Source organism: Nansenia antarctica (assembly GCF_963989245.1).
Source record: "Nansenia antarctica genome assembly, chromosome: 6".
NCBI lineage: Eukaryota > Metazoa > Chordata > Actinopteri > Argentiniformes > Microstomatidae > Nansenia > Nansenia antarctica.
The window spans coordinates 21,096,248-21,105,166 of record NC_137676.1 but is presented as its reverse complement, the minus strand read 5'-3'; the positions used below and the strand labels follow the sequence as shown (position 1 = coordinate 21,105,166).

Sequence of the window (8,919 nt, the reverse complement as noted above, 5' to 3'; positions counted from 1 at the left end):
CACACTGCACATTCAATAACTGGCCACTTTCTTCTCGCTGCCCACTTCTTTGGGAATAAAAACATCCGATTTAAAGTAGAATTTTCTACCTCAACTCTAAAGCCATGGCAGGGAACTTCTGGCAGAGCTCGCATTAGTACGTTTTTTGTTATAACATGATAGATTTAGGACTGTTTATGGAAATCAACACCTTTTGTTTTGGGGCCTAGCCAGTTAGCCACCGAGCTGTCTTAGCTTGATATCTTACTCATGTCTCGTATTTAGTTCATTGGGTAAACAGAAATAGCTTTGCGAAATGTTTCCTATGTTGAGTTAGTTAACGTCAACTACTTAGCAAATGTATTTGTGTCTCAACACTTTGTATGCTACTTCAGCTAGATCGTTAGCTTGACAGCGTAGCTAGCTAACGACTTCCTATGTATTGTTCAATTAGCTTATAATAGTAATAATCGAGGTTCTGTATATGTTCGCCTTTATGTATATATATGTTATATGTTCATGATTTCCACTGTCTTTCCCCCCCCTAGTCTGCAGTGGGTCCTGGACAAGCAGGACCTGATTAAGGAGCGCCAGAAGGACATGAAGTTTCTCACTGAAGAGGAGTACTGGAAACTCCAGATCTTCTTTGCCAATGGTAGAGGTTTATCTTTAGTACAGAAGCTAGTAGCTGGATGGCTAGCTTCTGAATCACCTTCTCAGTTATAACTGTTGTATCTCTTTACCCGCAACTCCCCCCAGTGCTCCTCCCCAGTGCTCCCATCAACAGTATGTAATAAATGTATTGCTTCATTGTATCAGTCCTGTAATGTGTACTTTACAGTGAAACTGTGCATAACTTGTTTTTATTTGTTAGGAGTTTGATGTGTTCTGTGTTTTATCACCCTGTTTCAGTCATCCAGGCCCTGGGGGAACACCTGAAGCTGCGGCAGCAGGTCATCGCCACAGCGACGGTGTACTTCAAACGCTTCTATGCCAGGTGGGTCTCCATGGTGACAGTGGTCTTTCCTTTGTCACGGAAAGTTGAGTCCACCTCTGAATGGATAGACTAGAGCATTGTGTAGTCTAATCATGGTTGTGGTCGTCTCTGCAGGTACTCCTTGAAGAGCATCGACCCGGTGCTCATGGCTCCTACCTGTGTCTTTCTGGCCTCTAAAGTGGAGGTAGGGGAATCTGTTCCTACAATGATGGGGAATTTTCATTTAAAGGGATGAATGTCCAACATTCCCTGCTTCCAAAGGCCAGAATTACGCATTTGTTTCCTTACCTTGGATACAATTATGTAGGCTGCTAATGTAATGTGGTGAAGTTGAACTAAGTTTGTGGAATCCGTTATGCCATCCTGTCTCAGCTATGCTCTGCAGACTTTGTTGAAGCATTGAACAGAGTTGGCCAACGTATGATAATGTGGTATATTGTTAACTGTATACACCAATCTTCTAGTTTTTTGTCTCCTGCAGGAGTTTGGGGTGGTTTCCAACACCAGGCTGATCTCTGCAGCTACGTCTGTGTGTAAGTTAGGAGACCCTATCACATGTTTCTGTGCAGATTCTCACTTACAGATGACAAATACTTCAGTACTGTGGCACAATGGCCACATGCTAGTATTGTTCATCCTGTGATGCCATTGTGTATGGTCTAACCAGTGTTTTCTCATTTTATGAACAGTAAAAACACGATTTTCCTACGCCTTCCCAAAGGAATTCCCTTATCGAATGAACCATGTAAGTGTTACCTTGCCATCCAAATGTATTTATTTTCTATTTTCCGTGTTATTTCATGCACTTTGAGATTATTCTTGTTTAATGAAACGCTTCATAAATGTTAGCAATTATCAAAAGTAGAATAAGTGTGTCCGGCAAACTTTAGCAATTGCAGGGGAAACGCTAAGCTCTGTTATGGTCAAGAGTATTATGGAGATGGTACCACTCTCTTAGGTGACAAACACACACACTATTGTGAAGTCCCTCGTCACTGATGTTGAAACACCCCAGTATGATGGATGACTGTATTGTCCTTATGAGCGTGTGTTGTAGTGTCGGTATGTCGGCGTGCGCGGAGGTGACGCATTCCACCACTGATGTTCACACGCTGCGGCGAAACTCCCGTTGTCACAGGAGATGGCTCTGACCGTCACTCCCGGTGGTGTGTGTGTGTGTCTGTGTCTGTGTGTGTGTGTGTGTCCGTGCCCGTGCCCGAGTCGCATCTCTCGCCCCGGTGCTAAGTGGTTTGTGAATTTGCTGCGCAGTGCTGGTTATTTATCTCCCGTCTCCAAGGAGTTGCCAGGACCTCGTCCGGGCTGTCCTAACACCTGGCCTGTCAGAAAACTATGTCCACTATTATTGATTATCTGATACAGGACGAGATGATTAACACTGTAAGGTAGTAGGATGCTGTTAGAATCAAATGCATGTTCTCTCTCTCTCTCTCTCTCTCTCTCTCTCTCTCTCTCTCTCCTCTCTCTCTCTCACTCTGAGAGATGCCCTGATGATGCATAATAGCCATTATGATGTATGCTACACTTGTCTAATAGGTGTTTCTTGTTATTTTCCTTTCTTCCATACCACAGATATTTGAATGCGAGTTCTACTTACTGGAGCTGATGGTGAGTAGCGTATGGAACGCTTTCTGTGTGTCTGGAGACCCTACCATACAGGGCTAGGTTCTGATTGTCTGGAGACCCTACCATACAGGCTAGGTTCTGATTGACTGGGTGATTCATTAACAGGCTCTTTATTCCAATACTACCTCTACCATCTACTGCTACCTTGTATTATTGTATTGCTCAATTGTCTCTTGCCTTACTTGTCTTTTTTATAACTATTGCTATACTTTTGCTTTACTATTTTTCTCTTGTTGCTGCAATGTCGAGGAACTGAAGCCTAAGAGTTTTAGTCCCAATCCCGATTCCCTTTTCTACCCCTATGGCTCATTTTTGAGTGCCACTCGCTTTTGAGCCAAGGCCTTGGAACAGAGCCATAGTGGTTGAAATTTTTCCCTATGAAATGGGACAACCCTTCAAGACCCTGATACGTCATCAGTATTGTCATAGAAAAGCATTGACACTCGCGATTCATTCACAACTTAACTTTTACGCTATCATTCGATCAAACAAGTCATCAAATAAAAAAGAACAATGCTTCATTATCAGACCATGACAGAATAACGGCGCTCTAACCTGTATGCAACCTGTGCTCCTACCCTTACAGTCTGCACTGATATAGGACAACAGTGCAACAACTTCGAGGCTGAACTTAAGTTACATTTCGGGGGGGAAATAAGACATGGAAAAATGCATGACTTACAGGGAGCGCAGATTTATTTTGATGGCGTTCCGAAATCCGACGTGACAGGAACGCTGGAGAAACAACCGCTGTCCACTGCATTAGTTAACTACATGCTCCTGATGAGTCTTCCGCTCACTGCTCTCCATCAAAAATGGCACATCCATCAATAATATTACATAATAACAACTGCTCGGGTTAGATTGCGGGTTGTTTTGGTTTATTAAGTGCCACTATACAGCTATATCGTCATATACCGTCAAGGGGGGGAAATGTTACATGGAACGCGCGACTATCATGCACAAATCAGCCTAATGTTAGATAGATAACTTAACATTAAATATGTCTACCATCATCCGCTGTCAAACGCCACAGGTAATAATTTATTTCTAAATAACCAGGATTGTACATCTCGGAAATGTGAATCGTGCTCCATGCCATGCCTTCTATGGGAAGGCTGTGCTTGAGCCAAATGCCGGTAGATACCCGTGTTGCTCCCTTTCACGCATGTCGTCAATTCCCTGCACGCTGGACTGTGTTATGCTTGTTGTAAAGAAAAGGGCTATAATGCAAGACATGGAAATATGTCATATGCGCGACTGTCTTCCACAAATCAGCCTGTAAGGTTAGAGCAGCACGTCGGCATAAAGGCGATTATTTTTTGTTATGCTTGTTATAAAGAAAAGGTCTATAATGCATTGAAATTACATGAAACTAAGATAATAAGATGGTTATCATACTTTTTCAAATCTTTATTAATAAGTAATTATAGAAAAAGTAAATGACATTTGTGGCTGTCTTCTGCATTGGAGAGCGAAATAAGATTGCTGTAGATGATTCGCAATGCATGGTGAAAGGTAGGGGTATGGCTCCGAAGGTAGTCTGGTCGTTAACACGCTCCAAACGAAGCCGTGGATAGCCCTCCTCCTTCCCCCTAACCCTCGATGAAATATGAATTGGGACACCCCTACCCTAAACGTGAAAGTGCAAAACGAAGCCGTAGGGGTGAAAACGAAGCCGTAGGGGTGAATTGGGATTGGCCCATACTCTCTTACTCTCTTGTAAGAATAAACTTGATTCTCGCATTTTCTTTTTCAGGATTGTTGTCTTATTGTGTACCACCCCTACAGACCCCTGTTACAGTACGTTCAGGACATGGGGCAGGAGGACATGCTACTACCACTAGCCTGGTACGTGTGTAGTGTGCTTGTGAGGAGTAGTGGTGATGGGATAGTGAGTTGGACTGGTGATCAGAAGGTCATGAGTTCAAATCCCACCTGGGGAACACCACCACTAGTGTGCCCTTGAGTAAGCCACTTAGCCCTAAGTTACTCCAGGGAGACTGTCCCTGTAATCTCTAATTGTAAGTCGCTTTGGATAAAAGCATCTGCTAAATGGTAAAAATGTCAAACGTAAGGATGCAGGTGTTTTGCGTGTTTTTAAATTTTCTTTGAAACACTTTTTCGTGTGTGTGTGTTAGAAACTGATTGGTTCACTCTTCTTTCTGCAGGAGAATAGTGAACGATACGTATCGCACCGACCTCTGTCTCCTCTACCCCCCCTTCATGATCGCTCTTGGTAAGAGTCGCCCTCTGGCCCCTCTCCTATTGGTCACTAGGCTAGTGAAACATCCGGTTACATTAATTCTCTCCCCCCCCACCCCCACAGCCTGTCTACACGTGGCCTGTGTGGTACAGCAGAAGGATGCCAGACAGTGGTTCGCTGAGCTGTCTGTTGACATGGATAAGGTAAGGCTCTAGCCCGCCCCCACACCACACCCTAACATTGAGTTCTATCAGAGGATTTCCCACAGGATTTTGTGAAACTGGTGGATAAAAAAGAAAAACAAAGCTCTAATGCCCCCCCAGTATTAAAAATACTTTGTTCGTTATGAGACTATGGCGGAACAAATGAGACTATGGTGGTCCGCCACAGTCTGGTCTATGTATGGGAAACACTGTCTTAGCACCCTAACCCTGCTGTAACCCTAAGACGGTCATGGCCATGGTCAACTTCTATACCATTGCAATGCCTTGGCCATGTTTGCTGAATGTCCTTTGCTCCATTCCCACAGCGGCCCCTACCCCCTAACCCTATGTTTTTAGGACATTTCTGCTTTATTGGGATAGAGACAGTAGAGATTGACAGGAAGGATGGGTGAGAGAGAGAGGAGGATAGAGACAGGAGAGATTGACAGGAAGGATGGGTGAGAGAGAGGAGGGATGACATGCAGGTCCACGTCCGGTAATCGAAGCGGGGGACCCTGCGACTACATGGCTTAGTGTGCTACGCCATTACTTCTAACTTCTAACCTATCAAGTTCTCTCACTTCTTCATTGAGTCAATTAGGTGTTTGTGTCAGGGGAAATAGGTTGTGGGTTAAATGTTTTGGGGATTAAATGGGATTAAATGTTTTTAATCCCATGTCACAGCAACATTCTGCCTGACCATGTGTTAGTGTATGCTGTGTTAAAGTGTGGTAATGTGTAAAGCCATACAAATAGACATTTACATTTTTTACATTTAGCAGACGCTTTATTCCAAAGCGACTTCCAATCAATACATTTGACTTAGTAAGTGAATCGTCTATCCATTAGTCATATAGTACTTTTCCTGCTATGCTTTGGCCAGGGGTCATTGGCAGTCGTCGTGCTAGAAGAAGGCAGATTTTTAAATGTATTTGATATTGACACAGTACAGGGGGTAGTAGATGTCTTAGGAGAAACAGTGCAGGTGGGGTAGTAGATGTCTCAGGAGGGGTAGTTAAGGTGTACTTCAGATGGGTCTTCAGTCTCCGACGAAAGATGTGGAGTGATTAGACAGCTTCATCACTCAGAGAGAAGCGCTGGTTGGCAGTGCCAGTTCATGTCCTGATCACAGGAGAGCCATGTGAGGTGACGTAGATCTTGTCCAACCAGATCCTGGAGATCATCAGAGTGATCCTGAAGCTGTACGACCAGTGGAAGAACTTTGATGACCGCAAGGAGATGGCCGGTGTGCTCCTCAAGATGCCCAAACCCAAACCACCCCCCAACAGGTAGCCCTGTCTTAGACCTGGACTCATTATGTCTTTAGTATTTATTTTCATGTTTGCCCGGAACTAGAAAACGAATGACATTCTGACATTTCTGACTTGGAAGCTTGTAGAAAGAGGATACCTGAGTAACTCAGATTATAAGAATCAACCAATAGGAAGTTCTATGCTAATCAATAACTTGGGAATTGTATAAACTAACCCTTTCCTATTTGTTTGTTTGTTTACCAGTGACAATGACCAGAGCTCCAACGGCAACCAGAACATATCTTACAGCCAATCATAGTCCGCGTTTGGGATCCATATTCTGGGGGAGCAGGAGACGACGACGACTTATCAGGTTGCACAGCAACATTGTGACATCAGAGGCAGAACTCCCTTACATTTACAACCGACAAAATAAAGGAAGAACACCTGGGGTTCCCTTGCCCCAAACCTCAAATCCAAATCAGCTTGACATAACATATCCACAACAAAAAAGAAAACACACAGGAACCCTGTTCTTCACATGCTCAGCATGCCTCTCTCCAGACCGCCTGGTCAGCCACGGGAGAGGAACGCCTGGGACGTTACCGTCTTGTGCTGCCAGGAAAATGGCCTCTGTCTCAAACTGCTAAAACCTAATGGACCTGAACCAAAACTGTGAGGAAGCTATCAAATGTAGAAGGGTGGCGGTTGGGTTCGGGGGTGAGGTGGGGGGGTGAAAGGTCAATAGATCGGGTGTGTGTGTGTGTGTGGGGGGGTGTATGTTGAATTAACTTCATTTATTGTGATGATCCTGACTTCCTTGAATAGCCTCAGGGAGAAGTCATTTTAATATGGAGCTCCGGGACCAGAGAACTTGATCATTAATATCAGTGTATGTGAGGGTGTGTGTCCGGTGTGTGTCCGGTGTGTGGGTGGGTGGGTGGGTGGGTGAGTGACTATATGTGCGTGCGCACATGTCTTTGTTGCCCATTTGGGAGTGTATTCATTCCTCAGGGAGTATGGTGGTCCTTGCTACTGGTGTCTGCAAGATGATTGGACCCTGTACTGAAGAGACATGATCTGATTGGATGTAAGGCTGTGTTTCTTGATTGGAAGTCCTGCTTTCTGAGATCTGCGCTGGTTGGTCAGTGGTCACAGGACTTGGCAGGTACGGAGGTGAGAATGTAAAATTCTGGGGTACACATTAGCTTGAGATGCTTTCATTTACTGTTACGATACTTTCCCCATCCTTTCCCACCCCTCCATTTGTAATATGCCTTACTCTTGCTTACCTCTTGTGATATTTGTTTGTTTTGCTTCAGTGAGCAAATTTGCTAGAACTAGAAATCATGAACTGCATTAGCTAAGTCTGCCTTACACAAACTACTCTTCTACCATCATGAATTCACTTTCCTGCAACAATGTTTTTTTTTTTTTTTTTTTTTTTTAATACATGATCCTTTTCCTAGTTTTAGATGTACAGTTGAATATTGTAGATGAGCCAGGCCATCCAGTTGATCACGGTCTTGCTCTGTATTACTTGAGGAGTCTATTCTGCTGTTGGGTCTTGATGACAATTTGAATCAATCCTTTGCAAGCAAGACTCCAGCCCCGTTTGAATACTGGAGAGTCTTCCTCCCTCCCTTCTGTGAAGAAATCACTCATCTGTCATGACTTGATTGGTAAAAGAAGCAATGCAGTGACAAGATTCCTCTAATCTGGAGGTAAGTGATAACTTCAAGGAAGGATGAGTTTCTAAAGTGTTGGAACAGGGCCTCCAACTTCTTTCCTTTGTGTGTACCTGCCATGTACTGTATAATCAAATGAACTGTGGCAATATGTTTGTGTGCATATTTACCTGTAGGTATCTTTATATATTTTGTGTGCGTGCGTGCGATATACTTTCTCTTGCGTTCTGTGAGGTGTTTGTGTGTCCAGAACAGGGTGCTTGAATGCCTTACAAAATAAAGCTGCTGGTTTAAAGAAAAGGAAAAAAAGACTTACTAAGAGCACACTCACACTGTTTCTTGTAAAAGTAAAAGAAAGATGTCCTCCCTGTTGAGATTCCATAAGGGGAATGTCGTGTCCTCTTTTTAAGGGGAGTGTGTCCCAATAGTCTTAAGTGACTTCCTCTCCCGGTCTCCCTTTTCTTTTAATCTTCACTGAAGTAAAATAACTGGATAAAAGCAGATGTTCATGGGGCCACCTTCATGTTGCTTTCACCCGTCCTCTGTGAGCAGATCAGTGCAGGTTAAAGAGAGAAGACAGGAAGAGGAAACCACTCTAGGCTGTTGAGATGCAGCCAGAACTGGGGGGTATTCCATCAACGTCACTAAAGGAAAATCCAGGCTTATTTTAGATTGATCAAGTCTCGTGATAAGGCTGGATTTATTTTTATTTATTTTTTTACAAATGTCGCCGGATTTATCAAAATAAGTCTGGATTGTCCTTTAGCGACGTTGATGGACTACCCCCCTAGTTTACCCCTGAGCATTTTATCCCGGCCTCAACAGCCTCCGTCTGTTATCAAGTATGCTCCCTTCGCTGGGCACACTAAGGGCTGTACCCCATCTCTCCATCTCAAGCGAGCACCAATAGAAACACAATACAGAGGAAATAAATAAATAAACATGATTT

General features: G+C 43.8%; 1 protein-coding gene across 1 annotated transcript; it reads left to right on the top strand.

The window, feature by feature from the left end:
• Positions 1–6,960, top strand: ccnc (cyclin C). Its single transcript, XM_080533276.1, has 12 exons — positions 1–136; positions 528–634; positions 892–976; positions 1,091–1,160; positions 1,458–1,509; positions 1,666–1,721; positions 2,567–2,602; positions 4,380–4,471; positions 4,792–4,859; positions 4,950–5,029; positions 6,200–6,318; positions 6,547–6,960. Exons 1-12 carry the CDS (start codon positions 105–107, stop codon positions 6,599–6,601), a joined length of 852 nt encoding a protein of 283 aa, XP_080389402.1. The 5' UTR covers positions 1–104; the 3' UTR covers positions 6,602–6,960.
• The last annotated feature ends 1,959 nt before the right edge of the window (positions 6,961–8,919 follow it).

Coding starts and splice junctions, on each gene's coding strand:
- ccnc (XM_080533276.1), top strand. CDS start 105: ATGGCAGGGAACTTCTGGCAGAGCTCGCATTA. Junction 4,472..4,791: donor ATGCTACTACCACTAGCCTG/GTACGTGTGTAG, acceptor TTCTTTCTGCAG/GAGAATAGTGAACGATACGT. Junction 6,319..6,546: donor CCCAAACCACCCCCCAACAG/GTAGCCCTGTCT, acceptor TTTGTTTACCAG/TGACAATGACCAGAGCTCCA.